This window comes from Anthonomus grandis, chromosome 2 (assembly GCF_022605725.1).
Source record: "Anthonomus grandis grandis chromosome 2, icAntGran1.3, whole genome shotgun sequence".
NCBI classification, from domain to species: Eukaryota; Metazoa; Arthropoda; class Insecta; order Coleoptera; family Curculionidae; genus Anthonomus; species Anthonomus grandis.
In genome coordinates, this window is record NC_065547.1 from 748,510 (window position 1) to 773,235 (window position 24,726).

A 24,726-nucleotide genomic window follows, 5' to 3' on the forward strand; every position below is an offset into this window, starting at 1 on the left:
TTTTACAGCTCTTTAAATTAATTGGTAAATTAATTTATTATTTTAATTTTTAAAGGGAATATTTTTTTTTCAAAATTTCAATTTTTTTGTGAAATCCAGTTTGTTTTTCGAAAAACGCTGAAACAGGTGTTTAATGAATTTAATTGAAGATTCTACATACAAATTTTCAATTTTGTAACTTATCTGGTTCATGAGTTGTAGACATCTTGTAATTTTTAAAGAAAAAAACATTTTTTTTATAATTCCTAGTATTAATAAAATCTGCTGTATTTATGAAAAAATGCTGAAATAGGTGTCAGATGAATCTAAATAAAAATTCTACTTACTCTTAAGCTACACTCATTTTAATATAACTAAACAACAAAACTCCCGATTTCCAGCAGCAAACTACCCGGGCCAACCGCCGACCGGCTACGGCTACCCGCCGCCCCACGGTCCTCCCCACCTCGCCTACACCCCCACCGATTGGCCCCCGACCGCCGCCTTCTCCCCTTACGGCCCCTCGCCTCACCCTCCGCCGCCCTCCTCCTACCCTTATCCCACCACGCCCTATTATCCGCCCTTACATCCGGCCGTGGCCGCCCAAGCCCCCTACGGTTTTCCCTATCAGCCGGTGCAGGGGGGCGCCATCATGTCCGGCAGCGCCACCTACGGGGGCGCTAACGCCCCCCATCCAGCGTACGACGACAAGAACCCGCACGCCCCCACCATCAATGCCGTCATCGATCAGGTCACTATGGAACTGAAGAGTATCTTAAAGAGGGATTTCAATAAGAAAATGGTGGAAATGATCGCTTATAAGCGGTTCGAGAGTTGGTGGGAGGAGGAGCGGTTCAAGTTTAGCCGACCGAAGGGTAAAGAGGAACCGACGGCTGGTGGCGGTACAGTCGCCCAGCAGACTAAGGATAACGTGAACGCCCTTTTGGAGCAAAGTAGCGACATCTATAATAATTTCGACAATGCTGGTGAGTAATCATTAAGTTAATCTTAGAACGTTGAAAGGCTAGAATTAGCATTGACATGGAACTACTACTATTCATCTGCGGTAACTGTATCAAATACAAATAGTTATGCACAAAGGTTTGCTAGATTGGTCCCTTCAAAAAGTTATCTTACATTTTTTTCGGTAAAATGTACAGGGAAGCCAATAATTGACCCCCTTAAAATTTACATGGGATTTCCTATGTTCTGCTCGGCGACGCACCACCTGGTATATTGATAAAATATATTTTTTTTTTGCAAATGATGAGTGTTAAGGTCGCGTTTACTAAAACGCTATGGGTTTTTAGGTGGTTTAGGCTTGCGCGCCTCCCTCCCGAAAATGCCCAGTTTCCGACGTAAGAAAATCCCCTCCCCGGTACCGGTGGAAGATGAGGAGTCCAAGGACCTGTCGGATCAGGAGGAAATCGTGCGACGAGATGAAGAGGAGGAGGTGGTGGTGGAGGAGGGCGAGGCGAGGCCGACCCCGGAGGGCGACCTCACGCGCTCCCGGAGGACCCGAAAAGTTTCCTCGAGCAGCTCCAGTTCCTCCAGTAGCGGCTTCAGTTCGGACGATGAGGAGGAGGAGGAGGAGGAGAGCAGCTCCAGTGCGGAGAGCGACAGTTCCGACGAGGAATCCGACAGGGAGGTGAAACAGATTAATAGGTCAGCTTCGGATTATTGCTTTAAGGTTTTTTTTTTAAATTACTCAAATTTTTAGAAGTGACGAAAGTAAACCGAAAAAGAAAGCGGAAGCGTTAGAGGACTCAAACAGCATTCCCACTTTTGAACCATTGGACGATGGAATTATTGAGAGGAATAAAACTCCCACTCCCATGCAGGTATAACTTCAAAAAATAAATAAAACACTATAGGTTTGTTCCAACTGATTAATTGGTATCGTTTTTGGAACGGTGACTTGAATCGTTTAAAACGATCGGGCTGCGCATGCGCCGCATTTTCACGATTCTTGTTACGGTTCGCGAAGAGAAGTTTGTTGGAACGAATTTTGATACTAGTTTCTCTTCTCGATATGACAGTGGACATAACCTTACTTTTACGTGCCGGTAAAAATAAACAACTCTGTGATATAAGAGAAAAAAATGAAAACTCCAAGTCTCAGTCTCAAAATGTCTTTTTAATTATTCAGGTGACATGTTTCGCTAATGAAGCATCATCAGACCTATAATAAACAGAAAAACACACGTAACTACAATAAAACCTTACACTAAAACAAAATCAAATATTAAAAATTAGATAAAATTACCTTATAGCTAGGTGACCTGCTAAGTAGACAAAGCAGGTCACCTAGCTATAAGGTAATTTTATCTAATTTTTAATATTTGATTTTGTTTTAGTGTAAGGTTTTATTGTAGTTACGTGTGTTTTTCTGTTTATTATAGGTCTGATGATGCTTCATTAGCGAAACATGTCACCTGAATAATTAAAAAGACATTTTGAGACTGAGACTTGGAGTTTTCATTTTTTTTTCTAGTTACGTAAGTCTCTTTGAGATAATGGACGAGTTCTTTCAATCTGTGATATAAATTTAAAATAATATTATGGATCATGTCGAGGATGAAATATATGGTGGTAAGTACTAATAGTAGGTAAGTAGGATTTGTTATTAATATACATATAATTATTTACGAAATTTTTATTATAAAATTAGTAATACCATTGTTAATTTTAGAATTACAAGAGTAAATTTTGATGGATGGTAATTTCATTCCACATAGAGCACCTAGTCTTGCATCGACAAATTTTGTCATTGGCATCCATTCCCAATTCATCGATAACTGTTCCCTCAAAAAGTTCAGGCCCTGCAGAATCAGGTTCATCCTGTCAAATTGACTATAAATGGGGCCGTAATGAAACAAAAGCTCTACTGGATTTTTATGGGAGATATAAAAAAAAGTTGGAACATTTGAAACAAAGAGTATTAAAATGATGTGGCAAAAAATTGCCGAAGAACTAATAAAATTAAATATACAATTGACCGCAAAAAATTGTATAAATAGATGGTTGTCGAATGAATGGAAGGTTGTCGAAAGAAACTACAAGAAATAGGTTGATAATCAACATAAAACGGGTAAGTTTATAATATTACAGTATTTTCGTAGGATAGTAGAAAACAAATTTGTTATATGTAAAGGAGTACCGAGAGGATTACCTACAGGCCTTGGACAAAATTCCCCTTTGTAAAGTTAACCTGCCTCAAATAATTATATTGATAATATACAGTAGTGGCAAAAAGTAGAGCAACTTCTTTATTTTAAACACATCTATTTTATTTAGTAAGAAAATGCAATCATATTGGAAATATAATACCAATAAGATCTAAGCATTATAAATCTATCAACAACTTAACTTAATATTCTTTGTTTATATTTTTTATGTACAAAAATTAATTCTGGGGCGGAAAAAAGTAGAGCAACTTTTTAAGAATTGATGTTTTTCTTTTAGTAAAAACTGAAATACAATTACAATTTTAGTATTTTGTAAAATATCCATCATTTTTGATAACTTCCTCACAACGGTGGCGCATAGATTGCAGTAACCTAGAAATTATTACTGGGTCCATATTAATCCAAGCTTCGTGTAATGCATTGAACAATTCGTCCTTATTTTTGTAAGTTTTCCCCCTTATTTTCCTATCCAAAATTTCCCATAGGTTCTCGATGGGGTTTAAATCTGGTGATTGACTTGGCCAGTCCATTACTTGAATATATTGCTGTCTAAACCAAACCTTTACATATTTGGAAGAACGCTTTGGATCATTGTCCTGCTGAAAAATGTGCCTAAGGGGCATTTTCTCGTCTGCATATGGAACCATTTCATTTTCCAGAATATCTTTGTACATAAATCTATCCATTATCCCATCAATTTTATGAAGTGGCCCCATTCCGAAACCGGAAAAGCAGCCCCACACCATAACTGATCCACCACCATGTTTTACTGTTGGACAAGTGTATCTGGGATTTAACCTTTGGTTTGCAGGACGTCGAACATATGCTATTCCATCACTTTGAAACAAATTAAACTTTGATTCGTCGCTGAATATTATCTTTTTCCAGTCATTAATTGTCCAGTGCAAATGAGATCGAGCAAAAAGAAGACGGGATCGTCTGTTTTTTGCAGATAATAAGGGCTTTTTTGCTGGACGTCTTGCAAATAATTTGGCCTCAAAATGGATCACTCTGAGATATTTTCAAAATTTGTTTTTCTTGATATTTATCGGTTTTTCTTGGTCTTCCTGTTTTTTTTTCTAGGTAAAACATGTCCATGCTTCACATAACGTGAAATTATTCGCGATATTATAGATTTATTCAAACTAAACCTTCTTGCAATATTGATTCGTTTTTCACCATTTTTGTGACAGTCTATAATTCGTGTTTTTAAATCAACGGATAAAGGCCGTCCTCTAGGCATTGTAAACTAACTTTGCTTTTAATGTAACCGGTAAACAGCTGGAATTAAACTAATATTATTCGATTTGTAAGTTCTAAGAAAAATGTTGCTCTACTTTTTGCCAGGTACACAAATTCTTATCAGTTTAAAAATAAACAGAATTATTTAGAAGGTCAATTCTTATCTGATTTAAGACTACCTACTTGACCAAAAGTATTGTGGATAAATATCATTGTTATTCCTTTGTTAGTTGTCAAGAAATTTTATTTTTTTAAAAGTTGCTCTACTTTCTGCCACTACTGTATAATATTGATTAAATAAATATTTACAAAAATTAAATTACTTACATCAAATGTCTTTTTTAGGAAGAGGTCGTAAATTTTTTGAATACGAGGTTGAAATGGAGGAAATATTTGGCCGAAAAAAATATATATCCAGAATTATTGTTATCCAGCGAAACAGTGAATAATACACTTGAAGATATGGAAACTTCTTCAAGTTTATTATTCACTGAAGAAATTATAGGACAAAAAGCAACCCCAAAAAAATTAACCGAATTGCCAAAACTAAAAAGGGTATCAATAAAAAAACAAGAAATCGTGAAAAAGAAAATGTCCGTCCTTGAAAAAATACGATTAGACCGTAAACAATATTATGATGAAAGAATACAAATCGAGAAACAGAAGCTGGAAGAGATGAAGAGAAGAAATACATTAATAGAAGAAAGAAATCAAATTTTGAAAGATGCAACCTGCAAATGCCAATGTGTCAGTGCAATGACCTGTTAGCCCATATGATAATGTTGTGTACCTGGTTTATATTTACTTATAATAAGTAACTGAATAAATATTAACATTTTTTAAATAAAGTTTATTTGTAAAATAAATGCCTCTATTTTAAACCTTTATCATAACACATCTAATTGGAATAAGTACAAAACCTTATATAATAAAAATATAATTATACAAACACCTTATATAATAATACAAATACCTTATATAATAATACAAAACCTTATATTGTACCTAATTATACAATAATTTTTTTTTAAGCGTTACACATTTGAAAGCCTATCTACAGATTGTCAAATTTAAGATTAACTCGCAAAAGAACTTAAGGAACTGGTTTTATTTATTTGTATGTGTTAGTACTATCATTGTTTTACTTCTCTTAAAGTGTTCTTCGTTCTAACTAATACCTTCAATTTTAAACTAAATATTTATTTTGGGAGTTGGAAAAAAATACCAATCGGTAATTTACTGAATTCGTTTGCAAGCTCATTTTAAAGTTGTCGCTCTGTATGTTTTTACATTGCCAAAGAGTTTGCAACTCTGTCTCTAATAATTGCAAACTCTATATCTACGTCATCATCATCATCATCATCATCATCATCATCATCTGCTTCAGGATTATCTATTTGAATATCAAGATTTGGCACTTCGTCTTCATCATTTACAATAAATTCATTGTCTTGCAATTCAATGTCATTGCAATATTGTGCAACACACATAATGCTCTTATAAAGTGAGCAATAAATCTTATACTTCTTAATTTAGTATGATACAATTGTCGAAATTTTTGTTTTAAAACGCCAAAACAATGTTCAATAACATATTGATTTTTTGCTAGTTTTAAATTATAATTTCTTTGCCTTCTTGTCAAATTACCTCTGTCTTTATAAGGTGTAAAGGATATCCACTATCTCTCAAAAGAAAGTCCCTACCACATTTTTCTTCTAGGTGCATTTATTTTTAAGGGTAAATTTCTAAAAACCCTGCTATCATGCACTGATCCAGGATATCCAATAAATATATCAATTATTTTTCTCTTGTGATCACAAACCACCTGCATCTAAAACAAAAAATTAACAGATTTTATAAAATAATATATTTTTTTAAATTAACAGGTACCTATAATCTGACTACCCCAATTTGCCCATGATTCCCATTGAGAAATTATTTTAAAATTCTACTATTGCCATTTCCCTTTTTGCTGGCACTATATTAACAAATGAAAATTAATTTATTTACTCACCTGAATGGAGTAATACCCTTTCCTGTTTTTGTAATAATCAGGATCATTGTTTGGCTTATCTATTTTAACATGACATCCGTTAATTGCTCCTATGATGTTTGGAAATCCATTGGTTCTAAAATGTTCTTCACTTATACGCTTTTCTGCTTCGTTTGGCCACTTTATTATTTCTGAAGAAAAATTGCTCAAAAATAAGGTAAGTCGCCGTATTATTCTGTTAACCGAGCTTATAGTTACATTGAACCGATCTGCCACATCCCGGTAACTTGCGGTTTGATGTCCTGCGTACCATAAAAATATGAGAACCTTCAACCAAATAATAAATTAACATAACTCTAACTAATTTAAAAAAAATTGTGGATATTTACTTGACTCAAAGCTGTTAAATTTCCATAGTGTCCTGATCCATGATGAAAATAGGGGCTTGTTTGAAATCTTTCACTAATATTTTTGAGCAATACCTCTGGACAACCTAAAGTGCTTAAAGAACACTTCATCAGAGTAATTTTGTACCGTCTCCTCTAAAAATGTATTACAATTATTATAAGGCAACTCTAATTTAAAAATCAATCATTTTTATTATAATTTACCTAAATAATTTTAATTTTTTACCCTTGGTAAATTAAGATGAATTTCTATCATCTGCACTTGTTTCTTCTGAAGAAAAATCACTATCTGCTTTTTCACTCATTTTCACCTTAATTATATCTTATTTATAAAATAGCTAACAATAGATTCAAATTAAGTTCGAAAACTTTCAAGTGAGATTTTCAGGCAAATGACAGCTAACAAGGCTTATTGCGCATGTCATCCCAATCAGTACTAGCAACGGGACAAGTATCTAAATTACCGTTCCCGGAACCGTTCCGCGGACGGTAATACATCAGGTTGGAACACACATAAGAACTGTTTACAAAACCATCCTCTTCCGCGTTGGAACGCATTTTATCTATTGCGCACGAACAGTACCGTCCCAAGAACGGTTTTTTACGTGTTGGAACAAACCTTATAGGAGCGTTATAGTCTTATGGTTGGAATCTTTGGTGTGACACTCAAATCACGAGACAGTTTTACCACTAAGATTCTTAAAGAGTTTGTTTAGTGGTAAAACTGTCTCGTTATTTATAATATGTGAAAGATTCAATTTTATGCATCCAATTGAATCAAATTGTTATAAATATTTAGAACACAGATATCCGTAGTTTAGTTTAAGTCAAAAGCTTATTTATCCACCAAATATAAAATATGTTTTTTTTTCTGTGTACTATATTAGTTATCGTCTTCTTCTTCTTTAGATTGACTCGACCGACTCCCAAGACGGTTTCGGCGCCCTCTCAGACCCGCAACCGTTAAAAGAGGAGGAGAAGAAGAAGAAGAACGACTACCGCAGCATCTACGACAGCGACAATAGCGACGCGGACAGCGACGATCTCGAGCGGATATTGTTGGAGCGCAGGCGCAAAAACGACGAATGGATGGAACAGATCGAGAAGGAGCGGGAGGAACGGGAGTCGGCGGACGTGGAACGTCGCAAACGGATAGAGGAGGAGGAACGGGTCAAGAGGGAGGCGGAGGAGCGACGACGGGAGGAGGAGCGTCGCGCCAAAGAGGAGAAGGAACGGGCGCGCGAAGAGAAACGCGCCAAAGAGAGACAGCGAAGGGAGACGGAGAAGAAGCGGAAAGAGGAGGAGAGACGGGAGAAGCAAAGACTGAAAGAGGAGGAAAAAATGATGAAGGTGAAGCGGAAGATGCGGGAGGTGGAGGTGGAGGAGGAGGAGGCGAGGGTGCCGGAACCTCCGCGGTTCGATGAGGATGACGAAGGTGAGGAGTGTCAGATGTTGTTTTATAATTCGGGTTGGAAAAGTGCGTTTTTAAGTTTTAAGGATATTTTGAGTTTATTATTATTTTACTGAAAAAAAATTTTTTCTGCAATTTTAGTTTACTCTAGTTTTTATGCATGACGCTTAAATAGGTGAATAATGATTTTGAGGATTATTTATATAAATTTTTTAAAGATCTAATTATCTTAGGTTTTGAATTTGGAGAATATTTTTAAAAAACTTTAATTTACTCAAAAAAAAAACATTTTTTTACAATTCTCTATATTTTTTTAAAAGGCGCCAAAATAGGTGTCTAATTATTTTGTTTAAAGAATATTTGTACAAATTTTATAAATAAATAAAATACGTTTATTTGGCTAAAAGCTACAAATTAAAACAAAATAAATGAAGAGTACAGTGAAAGTCGGATATAACGACGGCAAAGGAACTACTGAACATGAGTGGTTATAAACGGCCGTCGTTATTAAAGGACCTACATACACTACGTCTTTTTTTTCAAATAAGATTATGTACGTACATAATTATGTATGTTATAAATATTTTTTAATTTTACAAAACCCTGAAAATACATAGATACATACAAAGCAAAATAAAAATCTAATATAAAAAAAAAACTAAATTTACACTAATACAGGTAACGTAAGGTAAACCTACATAGTACATAAAATACATTTGTATGTATGTACCGGGTGTCCAAATAAGAAAGGACGCCGGCTGTATCTCGGAAAGTATTCATCGTACAGCGCTGAAAAAAAAAATTTCTTAAGAAAAGTGGCAAAAAAAATGGCTGGACAATATTTACAAGTTCCTAAGACTACCACAAGAGGGCGTAACAGCACAGTAATTTTAAAAAAATCAAATTTCGTCTAAAATCGTCAGTATTAGGTACCATTTTGAAAACATCAGAATAATCTTCATTAATTTTGCCTTAATTTGGCTAAAGAATTCTCTATCTCCAATGAGAAGGATGGCGGAAGATCATAAATAATGCAACTTTTTAATCGCCCTGTACTCAGATTCTTTATTAAAAGTAATTCACGTGGGTACTCGTTTAAAAGGCAATTCACAGGGCTTTCAAAATATGCACCTGTCAATGTCACTTTGTTTTCAGTGAAGTCGTCAGAGGGCGTTGTTTAACAGAGACTGGGTTTTTAGAGATTTTCTCTAAAAAGTTAAATGCAATGATATGATTTTTTCACTGCGGTTTCGAAGACTTAAAACATACTAACAAACCAGTGAAAACCGCGTTTCGGGTCGTTTTCGGTTTTTTTTTTGCGTTATCGGGTTGGAAAAGGTTGAAAAAGTGCGTTTTTGTTTGAATTTTAAAGATTTTTTGAACAAATTAATTTTGAAGAAGTAGTCCATACTTTTTTACAACTACAATTAATTTTATTCATTTTACAATTTTTGCTATGGTTACGAATTTTCAATTTTAATTATTGTACGAATTTTCAAGGATCGAACTTTTTTAATTATTGAGTTTTGACGAATTTTTGAAAAATTTAATTTTACTTAAAATTTTTGATTTAAGTACTGTTTGTACGAATAGTCAAGATTTTAACTCAAAATAATGAAAAATTTCATCATGTACATGTACAGTATGTCCCACTTAAGGGCTAGCCACCCCTCTAAAATTTTTGTTTCTTGACCAATTTTCAAAAACTTTTTTTTATTGGATAGATGGTCAAAAATGGCACTTATGAGCCAAGTTCGACATTTAGAGAAAGCAGGTCATGGCCTACTGTATTCAAGTTTGAAGTGCGAGAAATCGAGAAGTAGTATTAGCGATATTTATTTTTGAAAAATGGTACTGGATTATTGTTCAGGACCACTTAAAACATAAGTGTACCAAATTTGGTTATGATAGTATACAGGGTGTTGAAATAAATTGGAGTAAAATTTTTAAAAGGCGCAATAACATTCTTAATCAAATACGAATATTTTTTAAATTTTTGGCTAATTGGCATGCGTATTGAGAACACAAAGGTTGGAAATATCCTTCAATAAACAACAATCGATCATATTATTACTATTTTGGGCTCAATTTGTTTGTTTTTTTATGAGTTTGTTTGTTAAATTCCAAAGATATGATTGTGTCTGGTTAAAAATTATTTTGTGGGAATTTTACCCAAGTATGCTATGAAAGAATATGTTCCTGACAGTTTGTCAAAGTTTTCATGCATTTAGTTCATTATGACTGCTTGTCGAATAATTATGGGTCATTATAATTTAAACGAAAGAGTTGAAGTAGTGCGGCTAGTTGGCGATGGAGTTCACAATTTCACAGGAGACATCCTGGTAAAAACATCCACCATTCAGCAATAGCCAGAATAAACTACGGGTTTGATCAGTCTGATTCAGTAGTCGGAACCGTCGACAGTCTATCGGGCCGGAGACTGGTTGGCGTGACGTCACGATAGTGGCCGTGTATTGCAGCTTTGCCCTGTTTAATAAACACACAGAGCGGCGTCGAAAATATATTTAAATTTAAATATCTCGGAAACAATGACTCGTAGTAAGTTGAAGAAAAAATTATTGGACATGGAATATTTTTAGCCATAAATTTAAAAAGTTACTTTTTATTTTTAAGTCTTACAGTAAGTAAAAAAAATATCAAAAATTTTTAACTGCTAATTATTTCATAAGAGAAAGTGAATATAATATTTCACTATTGCCTAGGAAAAAATTATGTTAAAACAAGATAATTATCAGACCCGTGTCATTTCAAATAAAATATGTATTTTCCGGAAAAAAAAACTTAACACAAAATATTATACACAAACCTATTAAAAGTATTTGTACAAAAACAAAAATATATAGCTAACAAAAAATAATTTGTAAATCTACTTAATTATTATTTAAACAAATAAAAAATAATTACCTACAAAAAATTAATCAAATAAAAGTTTAAATTCATCAAGTGACAAGGTGGATAAATTAGTGACCAAAGGAAGAGAAAGTATACTCAAAGTCAAGGTCTCACAAATCAAGCGTCTATTTAAAAGGTTACGCGTTTCGCCGCATTAGGGCATCAGCAGATCTAAATAAAATTATCAAAATTAAATATTAAGGAACAAACCGCTAATTAGCAGAAAAGACATACCTCATCTAAATACAAAAACTACACACTTACTCTCACTAACATAAAAAAAAAATCAAATATAATATGTCTACAACATCGTGTACCGTTATTGACTAAAATATAAACTATAAAACGCCAAATATCACGGAAATCCAGTACATTTTATACATATTATCTTATAAAGAACCAAAACAGATACAACCATGAAAGAACAAGAATAAAAAAGTTTCTTAAAAAATGAAATAGGGATCGAACTAGATACCATTGGATCCGAAGTCCAAAATTAGTCATAAGACAAAAAACATAAACAAATTAAAAAATAACAAATTTAGGATCATTGGCCTCTTCAGTACATTTTTGAATTCTCTTTTTTTTTCCAACTTCGGATTTTTCATAAAACTTTTCCAACTTTCTCTTTTTATTTAATAAATCTTCCTTGATAATATAATTTTTGGCCTTGTTATAATTATTTAAAAGGATATTTGAAAAGGTTTTAATACAATTTTCATTAAGTGTTGATAAGTTGTTACCACAGTCACAATTGTATTTATCCATTTCAAAATCCTCCGGTTTTTTTTAATGCAAGTGTTTTAAAAAATGATTTTGTGGAAAAAATTCAGTGAATTTTAAAAATGTTTTTTGGTATCTTTCAGAAATAATAGTTTGAAACAAAGTGTACGTGGTTATAATTATATTATTAAAATAATCTTTGGCATACTTGAGTCATATCTTAAATCATTATTAGATATACTTATTTCGTTATAAAATAAAGAATCATCAAATGTATTAATAATAGTATTAGTAGTGGTACTGTTAATCACTAATGCTTTAAGTGTTGAAGTATCGGTTGTATTTATAAACTCTTTCAAAACGAATTTTCCATTTGGGCCCCAAAACGCTCACTGTGCAATATTATTGCAATAGTAATATTTAAAAAGCGAGGCGCGATGCGCGATTCCCGCCGGCCACTAGTGTGACGCAATCATTGTGCAGGGGATACAGTCTCCGGCCCGATAGACTGTCGACGGTCCCGAGGCAACTCAACCAGTGTAATGGTCTTATACAGGGGCTGTACTCATTCCTTGGACCCAAAAACAAAATGTCTATAAGTAATAAACTCCTGCTCTATAAACAAATAATAAGACCCAAACTCCTCTATGGCTCATGTGTGCTAACTAACATAACAAAAACAAACCTAAATAAACTCGAGAGATTTCAAAATAAAACTTTAAGATTAATCACAAACTCTCCGAGATACGCAAGAAATATTGATATTAGAGAAAACTGCCGCATTGAGACCATAGAGGAGTTTATAAGAAAAAAACACACAAAATTTAAAGAACGGGTCAGGGCCCTTGAGAATGACGAATTAAAGAAGTTTTTATTAAAATGGAGGGAAAATCGACCCTGGCGAGGCGTCTTTTCCTAAAAAAAGCGCAAAAACAAAACAGCCCACTCTCTCTCTATTCTACGTTAAACACATCCCAACAATAAACACCTAAAATCAAACCATTTACAAATATAAACGCATTGTTCACCCAAACCGATCAAAAACCAACCGATCTACTCTCGCTTTTGGGGGCGTGTCATCCACGCCGCCAATCGACCAATCGCAAAAATACCTAAACCTATAAATATAACCCGCCTTTCCACGTCCCGGCAGTCAATTCCATGCTCCGAGCCTCATCAGCCAAAGCACTCCTCATTTTACTCATTTACATCGTAATCGAGCAAATAATAATAACCAAATAATTCTTGAATACTTTAATGCTAATCCGCAATCTTTAGAGTTGCTAGTGTCAACTGAAATATTTACAAAAATTGCATATGGAGGTGTTCAAAGAAAAATAACAAGAAGCCTTTCAAGCCTATATTCCTTCACACTTTGGAACACGGGGATGAAGAACGCAGGATGGAATATTGTTTGTGGTTACAAGGCGAGTATTTGGCTAACCCTACATTTTTGAAAAATATTTTATACACCGATGAGGCAACATTTACTACAAATGGCATTGTGTCATCTCAAAATATTAGAATGTGGAGTAACGTAAATCCCCATCGGGTGATACAATGTAAAAGGCAGTATTCGCAGAAAATTAACGTATGGTGCGGTATCTTGAACGAACGTATAATCGAGCCGTTTTTCTTTAATGAAAATTTAAATGGACTTAATTTTCTTCGATTCCTGGAAGGTGATTTTAGTGACGTAATCGATGATTTGCCGTTAGCCGAAAAAAGAAACTTACACATACAATTTGGCGGTGCGCCTATCCACAATGCAGTGGTAGTGCGGAATTGGCTAAATCAGAATTATCCGAATCGATGGATAGGACGAAACAGTCCATTAATTCAGTGGCCAGCACGTTTCTCCGACCTTTCTCCCTTAAATTTTTTTCTTTGGGGAACCCTTAAAAACAAATATTTGTGAGCGCATTAGACAAGAGTGTAAAGAAATAAGCAGGGTACAGTTAAGAAGGGTGGTAGTAAACAACAGAAGACGCATAGAAAACTGTATAAGAATTAATAGAGGACATATTGAAGGAATATTTATATAGGAATATCTAATATTTAGTTTTGTGGCATTAATTTTTAAATTTGAGTGTTAGCAAAGATAAAATACTAGTAGTATTATTATCTTTGGTGTTAGGTAATTCCTTAAGGTAATTATTTTCAGTTTTTGCTGCTTAGCCTACATTAGATTATTAAGTAACTAGTGAAGTGTGAATTGCAACCTAACAATGAAATAAAACTACAAAATTTATAAATGAAGTTGTATTATTGTGAAGCCCAAAATAGTATGATAATATGATCGATTGTTTTTTATTGAAGGATATTTCCAACCTTTGTATTCTCAAGACGCATACCAATTAGTCAAAAATTTTAAAAATATTCGTATTTGATTAAGAATGTTATTGCGCCTTTTAAAAATTTGACTCCAATTTATTTCAATACCCTGTATACTATCATAACCAAATTTGGTACACTTATGTTTTAAGTGGTCCTGAACAATAATCCAGTACCATTTTTCAAAAATAAATATCGCTAATACTACTTCTCGATTTTTAGCACTTCAAACTTGAATACAGTAGGCCATGACCTGCTTTCTCTAAATGTCGAACTTGGCTCATAAGTGCCATTTTTGACCATCTATCCAACAAAAAAAAGTTTTTGAAAATTGGTCAAGAAACAAAAATTTTAGAGGGGTGGCTAACCCTTAAGTGGGACACACTGTATGTAATACATAATTTTTATTTTTTAATTTCCTGAATTTTTTTTTCAGAAATTTAACTTTCTTAGTTTTTCAGGTTTGAGGATTTTCTGAAAATTTAAATTTTATAAAAAAAAATTTCCTAAGATTTTTTTGACCCAACCCTCAACTAGGTTTCTAATGATTATGTTGGAAGAATATTCGTACAAATTTGTAGAGGTCTAGCTCTCTTGATTTTTGAGTTTGTTTTGAGGATGTTTTGAAAAATTTTATTTTACTCAAAAATTTCTTTTTTTGTCAAACACTGACTCAAATATATATATCTTATGTTTTTTTTTATTTGTTGGAATTCCTACAAAAAAAACCTCAAACAGGTATCTAATGATTTTATTTAAAGGACATTTATGCAAATTTTCAAATTCAAAGCAAATTCTTAGATTTTGAATTTTGAGGAAATTTTGAAAAATTTTATGTCACTGATTTTTTTTTAATTACCTGGAATTTTTGTAAAAAAAAAATCTGAAATATATGTGTAATCTTTTTATTTAAAGAATATTTATAAAAAAATTTTCAGGATCCAATTTTCTTAGTTTTTCAGTTTTGAGGATTTTTTGAAAATCCCTCAAACACATGTCCACTGATTTTATTTGAAGAATATTCGTTTAAATTTTGAAGGCTGTGACTCTTTTAGTCTTTGAATTTTGAAAAATTTAATTTTACCAAAATGTAATTTGTTTAAAATTTTATTTGAAGAATATTTGGACAAACTTTCAAAGATCTAGTTCTCTTAGGTTCTGAGTTCTTAGTTCTTAGGATTTTTTTTGGTAATTCTATTTTACTCAAAATTTATCAAAAACACAACAAAAATTGAAAGAATCTATTAATTTAAATTTCTACTTAAAATTGTAGAAACCAAAAGTGCCACAGAAGAAGGGATCGAAGATAAAACCCTGGAGGAGCTGGAGGCGGAAAGGGACGCCTTGCTGGAACAGGTGCGCCATCCAGAAAAAACCGATGTGGCCGGAAAGGTGGGAAATTTATTAAAAAAAAAACAATTTTCATTATTTTTTTACGTGTTTGCAGATATCTGGCCATAAAAAGGAACTTAATGGTGCCGTGGAGTTTAAGCGAAGATTCTCCAGCGAGTCGGGCCAGAGTAGTCCTTCTAGCCAGGTAAATGTGCGTCACTGCAATTTCCTTTATTTTTCTGTATATTCAGTTGCTTTATATGTTTAGCTTTTTTAATTAATTTAGCTAATTTCACTACATATATATTAGAAGATTTTAATGTTATAATAGGATCTCAAACAATAATTATTTATAGACACCAGGTTTTTATAAAAGGTAAATACAAATAAAAACCGCACATGAAACTTATTATTAAAACTTCAACATTAAACGTAAAATGTAGAAAGGAATTAAATAATTAAACAAAGAAGAATAGAAGAATTAAGGAAAATTTTGTTATAGTTATTAGAATTTGTGTGTGTGTATGTGTTAAGTAACTCTAGTCTGATGATGGCAAGAACACTTTCCGAAATGCATCGCTCCTGAAATTAGAGAGTTAGCATTAGTTATTTATGCAGAAAAGACTTCCCGTCCTAACTTTTCAATATTTTCAATAGTGTTTTGTAAAACTTTATTCCAAGATCCTGGCTATATATTGCTGTTCTAAGGTAATAGAGAAAAGAAAGATTAAAATGACCAACGATATTAAATGAATTAAATTAACAGGTCGAAATCCACCACAGATCACCTAGCAAGTTGATTGTCCATTTATTTGTATGTCCATAAAAAATTGTCGCGATAAATTTGTTGATATTGAAAGTTTTAAAATTATCCGGGATTAAATTGTATATGCTGATAGCGTTATATATAAATGATCTTTAAAACATAGAAGTTTTATGGTATAGTATAGCGATGCCGGTATCTTACGTTTCTATTATGTATGTATGCTTATTATTATACAGGGTGTTCCGTTGATCATGTTACAAAGTTCTAGGGCAGATAGAAAAGGTCAAAAGAAAAACAAAAGTTCATATAAACATGGGTCCGGAAAAGCTTCCTCAGGGAGCTAGAGCTCTTTGAAAATAACCTTTAAAAACTAGTTTTTTTTTAATAGCTTCGGAACTACTTTAGCTACCGCAACCAATTTTGGGAGGTAAATTATTGTTAGTACGTTTATTCTTTTGAACCTACTAAATAAAAAATATATTTACCAGGGGCTTTAGAATCAGGGGGGTATTTGGTAAATTTAGGCCCATTTCTTTAAGACTTTAATTTCTGCCCGTTTGGGCATTAGATTATGATGTTCCGATGCTTTTTAAATAAAAAAGGTGCTCTTAGTAAAAGTCGGTAAATGGTAAATATCACCGTTTTTGTGAAAATTGACTAAAACCAAACTAAGATACAGCACCTGAATTAATTATTTTAATAATAATAATAATATTGCTAATTCATTGCCACTGTAAGTATTTTTTAAATTTGTCACTGTCAGTATTTTTTACATGATATTAATTCCCTTTTTATTACGGTTAAGTAATTGAAGATTACACTTTTGCTGAATACGCCGATATGCTTTTATTTATGGGGAAGTTCGATGTTATGGTAGAGCTGCTTCTCGACTATATGAAGAGCGGTTTCCCGAAAGGCGAATCCCAGCTCACAAATTTGAATTTAAAGCAATGTAGAATGTTGTAATCACTAAGCGCCCAGGATCTGTCCCATCCATATTAAATTTTCTATTTTAATAAAGTAACTGTAAATGTTTGAATTAAGTTCAATAAATATAATATACACAAAAATTTTAGGTGGCTATCGAACACTCCTATTGTCTCACTCAAGAAGAGAAAGAAAACGAGAACCGTCTGCAATCGGACGTTTCCTCGATCCTGGCCCACGATCACGGTTACACCAACAAAGAGGCGCCGCCGCCTCCGCCGTTGCCGCCCCTGCAACAACAACCGCCCCCCGAGCAGCAGAAGGCGGTTCCCGATCCCGTTGCACCGCCTCCCGCTCCCGTATCATCCCCTGTCAAACCCAAAAAGGTGCTCATATCGGAAATTATTGATTTTTATTTTCATTGAAACCTGTTTATCCTGGTTTTTGTAGGAAAAGCCACCCAAACAACCAAAACCTAAGAAACCAAAGAAGCTACAAGAGTTGCAGAATAATTATCAGAATGTGGTTCGGAAGTATGATGGGGGCACGGACTATAATCCGCATCAGCATATTTTGCACAAGCATCGGGATCAGATGTCCGAGTTTGGGGTTTTGTATGAATTTCTTACGAAAGGTGAGGAGGAAAGGAATTTTTCTTTTTTACAGAAACTTTTAGGTTTTTGGAACAGTTTGTTCTTATAGAGAATTAATAATATCGTTTATTTAGCATAATAGCTACATACAAAAAAAAAATAAAATATACAAACAACAAAATACACAAGACTGCAAGGAGAAAAAAAAACCTTGAAAAGCACGAACAAATAAATATAAATATAAATATTAAAAAGTGATAAAAACTAACTAGTTTCTTGGACCGGACCTTTATGGGAAAAGTTAATTATTGTTCACCATGTGTAGTTCACAAAAATTTTGTTTATGTGGCATTTGAGAGAGAAATAGAGAACCTTTTTTCGTAAAAACTTTTTTTCCGAAATAAATACCTTTTAGCATAAAATTGCAGAAAATTAGGTATGCCAGAAATCGTTAAAAAAAAAATTTTCAAAAAAAAAGCTTCAAACATGTCATTTAACCCATAAAACTGAGCTTTTTTGGCGAAGCATTTTTTTTACTTACTTTTATTCCCTTATAGTATAATTCAAGGATAGATGGCCTAACATTTCTATATGTTGAATTAGAATTACTGTTCATTTTTTTAACGAATCTTTATTGAGTTTAGAAACATGTATTAAGCAATTAAATGCATTAAAAAATAAAACTTATAATTCACAAAAAAAAATAAAAATAGTTTACAAAAACCATCTCCCCTACGGTGCTGAGGTGAGATGGCGCAACGAAAAAAAAAGATGTTTTGGCAAAAATGTCACTTTGTTTTGCATACAACCACACCACAGTCGTGGCAAAAGTTCACAAACTTGGAGCAGGAATCGTGAAACCATTTGGAGCAACGCAAGCAATTAACCCAGTCGTCAGATTTTGTGGTTTGGGAATATATTTCGCCACAACCGGTGCAAGCTTGGTCATCGATGTCCATATCATCTGAAGAGTCATCCAATGTCGGTGGCTCTTGATCTTCGTTTGAGGATGAGTCGCCTTTGGCAGCTTTCTCAATTTTATTTTTGGTCGCTTTTGACTTCTTCAAAACTGATTTTAATTTACTGGTCTTTATTTCTTTCTGTGTTTTTTTAGACGCTTTGTTCTTTTTTTCGTCAATTCTTGTCTCTGTAGTTAAAATTTCCGCCAGCTGCTTCCTCCTTTTGCGAACCGAGTTAATGTTAGCGTGAACAACTGGAACGGGTGAGATTATGTCTAGCATTTTTCCAGGGGTTCTTTTGACGGGAGTATTTGCATTAGTTTCTGTAACCGATTCATTTTGTTTTTTTGGTACAGAATCATCTTCAGTCTGCCAACTGCAGCAAGGTTGTTGATTATCAATATCAGATAAAGCTTTGGTAAAACTTTGAGAATTACCATCTGGAATTTTATTTTCACCTGCATCGGGAGCCTCAAGTACGATACTATTTTCAGTCAAATAGGCGTCATTTGGGATAGCAGAAGGATTAAATGGCATAATTCCCGTAGCCTTGAATGCCGAAGTTCCATTATTTACAGTTGCAGACTTGTTCCATCAAGCAGCAAGTAACTTTCCAAATTGTAATTTTAGTGAGCTTTCGTCCTGGATTATTTTTAATACATAAACTGCGAGCTGAGTAGTAGTTTAATTTTAACGATCTAAAAAAACATCTAGGTATCTAGTGGGGTTGTAAAAATTATTCTCATTAAAATTCAAATTCAAATTATTGTATGACTTGGCAAGCAAAGCAGTATGATGTTGTGTTCAATACAGTATTCTAGCATCTCAACGTACTGTCCCTGTCGGCTTTCTCGGAACGAACTGATCTTTGAGCCACTGAAAAAATATGTCACTGTTGACACAAGCCGATCTTTCTGACACATAAACCAAGGATCCAGGAGGCATCCCATCCTCGATGACGCAGGTTGGGGAAAGAAAAACGCCTTCCGCATTACAACAGCCTATAACTGTAATGGTTTCTCCCTTTTCACCGGAGCTGATACTTGCGATGTTTTTAGATCCTTTCTTAACAATAACATGCCCCGGCCTATTATTAAGTTGTAAACCCGTCTCATCCATATTGTAGATGTGTCCAGGTTTATTCATAAGATCATTCTCGGTCATAGTATTTTCTAGCAGCTGAAAGTAAGTCTCAACATGTTTTTTGTTCATACCCAAGGATCGATTAATGGAGACCCCTTCTGCTTTTCTCACTGACAGCCTTGGGTTTCTCTGCAGAAATAACTGCAGCCACGGATAACCAGCTAATCTCAATTCCTTATTAAAATTATGTTTAATACCTAGCTGTTCGACCAATCTAAAAGCCATACTTCGCACATCAGTTCGAGTAGGAGAAAATCCATTTTTTTGAAGTTTTAGGATATGTGTAGCCAACTGTTTTTCAGCAGCTTCGCCGAGTGGTTGCCGGTACCCCAAAATTATATATACAGCCTCATTAACTCCCATTCTATTTTCATTAACGGCTTGAATGGCGTCGGCTAACTAGCCCAGGAACAACTTCCACTACGCTTGTATTTGGTGGGCATACTGAAAAGAAAAATAAATATTAATGATCCATTTCACCTCTATCCTCGCTGTGAGAGGAGAGATGGCGCACCTCAAAACTAAACACGTTTTGAAATAATCGCGCTATTTTGAGGTTATATAACAAAACTTAAATGTTTTTACTTACCTGACACGATATTGTGATTCAAATTATTGTTAATTTTAAAGCTCACTAGCACAAAGAAGGAATTCCGGCAAATATTTTTGCACTATACGGATCACGTATAAATTGATATTTAAGTGGACATTTAACCGATGAACACAAACGGTGGTGCGGTGGCATGCCTGATATGAACTGAAGTACCTCAGAGCACAGCCGCTCCCCTTTAACGTTAGCGGCGGCGCTGTAAAACCATTGCGCCATCGCACCTTCTGCGCCATCTGTCCTCGAATTACCCCAATTACTCACCCTGTATACGAATCTGGCCCAAAAAGCTCTTAAACCTCCAATAACCCTTATGTTCCGAAAATGTCAAGTCGTTTAAACACTTTAAATTTGAATTCTCGCGTCTGAAAGGAATTTAATTTATATTTTTACGAATTTTTTACTTAATATTAATAAAATGGTACGCGCTGTTCTCGGAAAAAAAATTGTTTACGAATCCATCATTGTCAGTGTATTAAGACCTGACATGCCAAACTTCATCGTTTCGCTATACATACAGCCAAATATATGAATTTTTATTTATAAGAAATACGGATTTTCGAGCTATAGGTGACGCCCATGTATAGTCGCTAACGTTCCTATAAACAAGTCAATCTTTTTTGTTGCAGGAAAACAAGAAAGTAAGTTTTTTTGATCAGTTGTTGTATACAGGGCAACGCAACAAATTTATGATAAGTTACTTACGGAAATAGTGCTGTGTGGCGCCCTCTAGAAGTTTGGCCATAAAAAATAACGCATTCTAATTTCATATCCTAGAAAAGCTTCCTATAGCGAGTTATATGCCAAAATCTGAAATGCTTCTCAAGCAATAAGAAAACGCACTAAAGTTTTAAAAGTATTTTGGGTCAATTCACAAATTTTGGTCTGTAGTAAGTATCTCTAGGTTTGAGATTTCCCAACCTTTTGCAGACATCCTATATAAAACATATTCACCAGTATTAATTATCTAATAGTCTTCAAATCACGCCTTAATCTTCAATAATAAAAGAGTTCACCAATTTTAAGGTACTTTTTCACCTAATATTTTCCTTAGGAATCGACCGAGAAGACACCGAATTCATCAAAAGGTCGTACGAAGAACTGTTATCGGACGACGCGATGGGTTACTGGCTGAACGACACCCATTGGGTGGACCATTGCGTGACCGACTTATACTCGAGTCCTCCAACTAAAAAACGGAAACGAGACGAGAGGGTTCACGCTACGGGATCGGCCAGAACGGAGGGTTACTACAAAATGACCGCACACGAAAAATCCAGATACAAATACCATCACGCGAAGGCACACGCCATCCAGATGGCCGCGGCCGCACCGGCCAACAAACAAGGCATGTATTTGTTTATTATATATTATAAGTATTAAAATGATAACTGAAAACTAAAATCTACTTTACATTAATGTTAGAAGCCTAAGAGACAAATTAAATGGTTTGCATGTCAGAAATCTACTCAGAGAACAATACACCTTATAATTTTAATGGGAAATGAAATTTTGTATATCGAAAAACGCTGTCAAACTGTCAAAACACCAGAGGAGACAGAACCAGTATTTATGTTCGAGATAGGATAAACTACTAATCATCTGCGGTAATTGTAACCGCGACGGAAGAAGGCCATAAATACTGAAAAAAATCCATTTCGGACTTGGTCTCGAGGCATGTTCAGTGGCGCACACTAAAAAAAATATTTACAAACATGAATATTAAATATCATATTTTGATGAGACATTAAAAACTCTTGTATTCACTAACTTTAGCAATTGTTTTGTTACTTTAAAGGATTATCGAGGGAGGCCAGATCAAACCAGAGGCGCCTCCTGACGGCATTCGGGGGCGACACCGATTCCGATCTACTCAAATTCAACCAATTGAAGTTCAGGAAGAAACAGTTGAAGTTTGCCAAGTCGGCCATTCACGACTGGGGACTGTTTGCCATGGAACCGATCGCAGCCGATGAAATGGTGCGACTTTATCAATATAATAATTAAAATATAAATTATTAATAAGATTTAAAAAAATTAATTTATTTAATTGATAATATAATTCTCCTGACTCGGAAACACTGTCATTTTAGGTTATCGAGTATGTGGGTCAAATGGTGCGGCACAGCGTTGCCGATCTTAGGGAGCAGAAGTACGAGGCGACCGGTATAGGAAGCTCCTACTTGTTCAGAATCGACTTGGAGAATATTATCGATGCTACGAAATGTGGCAACTTGGCCAGGTTTATTAATCATAGCTGTAATGTAAGTATATGTATATATATTTTGTTACATAGGGTGTCAATTGAAGCGCTCGGGGGAACAAGGTACATAAGCCACATTTGGCTTTATTGAGAAAAGTTAAAATGACACTTTTGGTTAAATCCTGAAATCAGAGATATGTTTTCAAGCAAACGTGTTATATGTGATATTTATGGAAGATAGGTTTATTTATTAATCTCAAAGGAAATAATTGGTAATTTGTTTTTAAAAAGAATATATTTCAAAAATGGAAAAAAATGGGGCTTGTGACCTTTATATTATCAAAAACATATGCTATATTTTTGCAATAAAAATACATAGAACCATCTTAATAGCAATAAAATATTTTAAGTAGCCGCAAATCCAAAAAGTCAATTACAATCAATAAATCAATTAAGTAGCCACCAAAAAAAACATCTGAATGAGATATGCTAGTAGTACACAAAAAAAAACTTGGATTCTGATTTAAAAAATTAAAAAAAAACTTTATTTCTAAAATTCTTCGTCAAAATCTAGATTATTGGGTTCACCATCAACACATTCCACGTCATTTTCTTCTGTTCCTGCATCCACATTAGCAGAATTAGAAGCTGTTTTCAAAATATTCAGGTAGAAGGTTTGCTTCACGGCAGGGATATATTACATGGGTTTCTTCAAGTCTTCTACTTTTTTACTTTGTAGCTCTACAGGCTTATCATTTTTTTTTTCCAAGTTTTTTAAATTTCCGTAGGCCTGTTGGCAATGTCTATTTCCGCGTTTTTCGATATTTACTGGTTTAAAATTACCGTTTAGTTCATGTTTCACCAACATTACATTCGGATTTTGAGACTCTAAGCGGAAACATAGTACCCTATTAAAATGTAAAGGTTCTTTATCATCAGTAACGTTTTTCTTTGCTATAGTGATGCTTCCAAAAGAAAAAAAATCACTTTGTTCCATAATGACTAATTCGAATGGATTTACCCGTTTGCTTTTTTTCACAGCTTTAAACCAGTCTTCTGGAGAATAAATTTGGGCCAAGTATCTTTTATGCTTCTCTATGAGCGCAAAGTCACGATCACGCTCGATGCTTCTAAATTTATTTTCTCTCACGAGCTGCGACCAGAGTGATATGATTTGCCAATTTTTATTCTGACCCCCGCAATTATCTGTAAAAATCACAAGATCTTTTTGTCTTTGGAAGAAAAATATTTTAGCAGAATACTAGCGATTTCTTCACTACCTCGCTTTGCCGTTGTTTCCGGCCACATGAACATGGCTGCTTTTCCACTTACGCAGTCATGGAGACCAAGATTGTAGGTCCAAGCCTTCCGCAGATAAAAGGCAGGACCAACAGTTAGGTTTGGTGTAGGAAGTGTTTGTTGTAAGTCAAAAGTAATCACAATTTTGTTTTTACTAATTTTTGGCCGATTCCACTTCCTCTTTCAAGCTGTTCTGCATGGCGGCTGCTCGCCTATGATGAAGTTCTAGTTGAGTTTTTAATTTTTTAACTTCTTCATCGTTTTTATTCGTTTCTTCGGTTTTAATCAAAATATTTAGAGAGTCACATGTGTGACAAGTATCACTTTTTGGCAGTTTAAAGCCTATATTGTATTCATTACAGAACATCCTTCGATACATATCTTTTTTTACTGCTCTTGACACCAGTCAATGTAAAAATCTTTGTACAGAGATGAGATGGAAATGTCGTGATCTACATATACTCTGTTGGTATTCTTTTTCCTGCTGTAGTGGCTAACATACTTTGGAAAAGCTTTGATGTGGTCATGAGCAGATTGTACTTGCTCATATGGAATTCTATTGGGTCTGTTGTGGTGCTTCCCATGTTCGTCATTTTTGGGAACACTTCTTCCCTCTGCAATCTGTTTGCAAATAAGTCGTACCCGTTTAGAGGAGTTTTGTAATCCATGCACTGATAAAAACTGTTCCTTACAGAGTTGTAGATCTA

At 34.2% G+C, this 24,726-nt stretch overlaps 1 protein-coding gene across 4 annotated transcripts in view; it reads left to right on the forward strand.

Annotated features, from left to right (window-relative positions):
• LOC126749252 (histone-lysine N-methyltransferase SETD1-like) overlaps positions 1 to 24,726 on the forward strand; it is a 68,416-nt gene that overhangs the window by 41,584 nt on the left and 2,106 nt on the right. For 2 of the 4 annotated variants that reach the window (XM_050458954.1, XM_050458959.1), the window contains 11 exons: positions 381 to 965; positions 1,290 to 1,644; positions 1,700 to 1,820; positions 7,719 to 8,244; positions 15,464 to 15,582; positions 15,638 to 15,733; positions 17,365 to 17,601; positions 17,666 to 17,849; positions 21,572 to 21,865; positions 22,316 to 22,497; positions 22,611 to 22,781. In XM_050458954.1, coding sequence (XP_050314911.1) covers positions 381 to 965; positions 1,290 to 1,644; positions 1,700 to 1,820; positions 7,719 to 8,244; positions 15,464 to 15,582; positions 15,638 to 15,733; positions 17,365 to 17,601; positions 17,666 to 17,849; positions 21,572 to 21,865; positions 22,316 to 22,497; positions 22,611 to 22,781 — 2,870 coding nt within the window. The remainder of the gene's footprint in view (positions 1 to 380; positions 966 to 1,289; positions 1,645 to 1,699; positions 1,821 to 7,718; positions 8,245 to 15,463; positions 15,583 to 15,637; positions 15,734 to 17,364; positions 17,602 to 17,665; positions 17,850 to 21,571; positions 21,866 to 22,315; positions 22,498 to 22,610; positions 22,782 to 24,726) is intronic. The other 2 variants (XM_050458971.1, XM_050458964.1) reach the window with 2 other exon arrangements.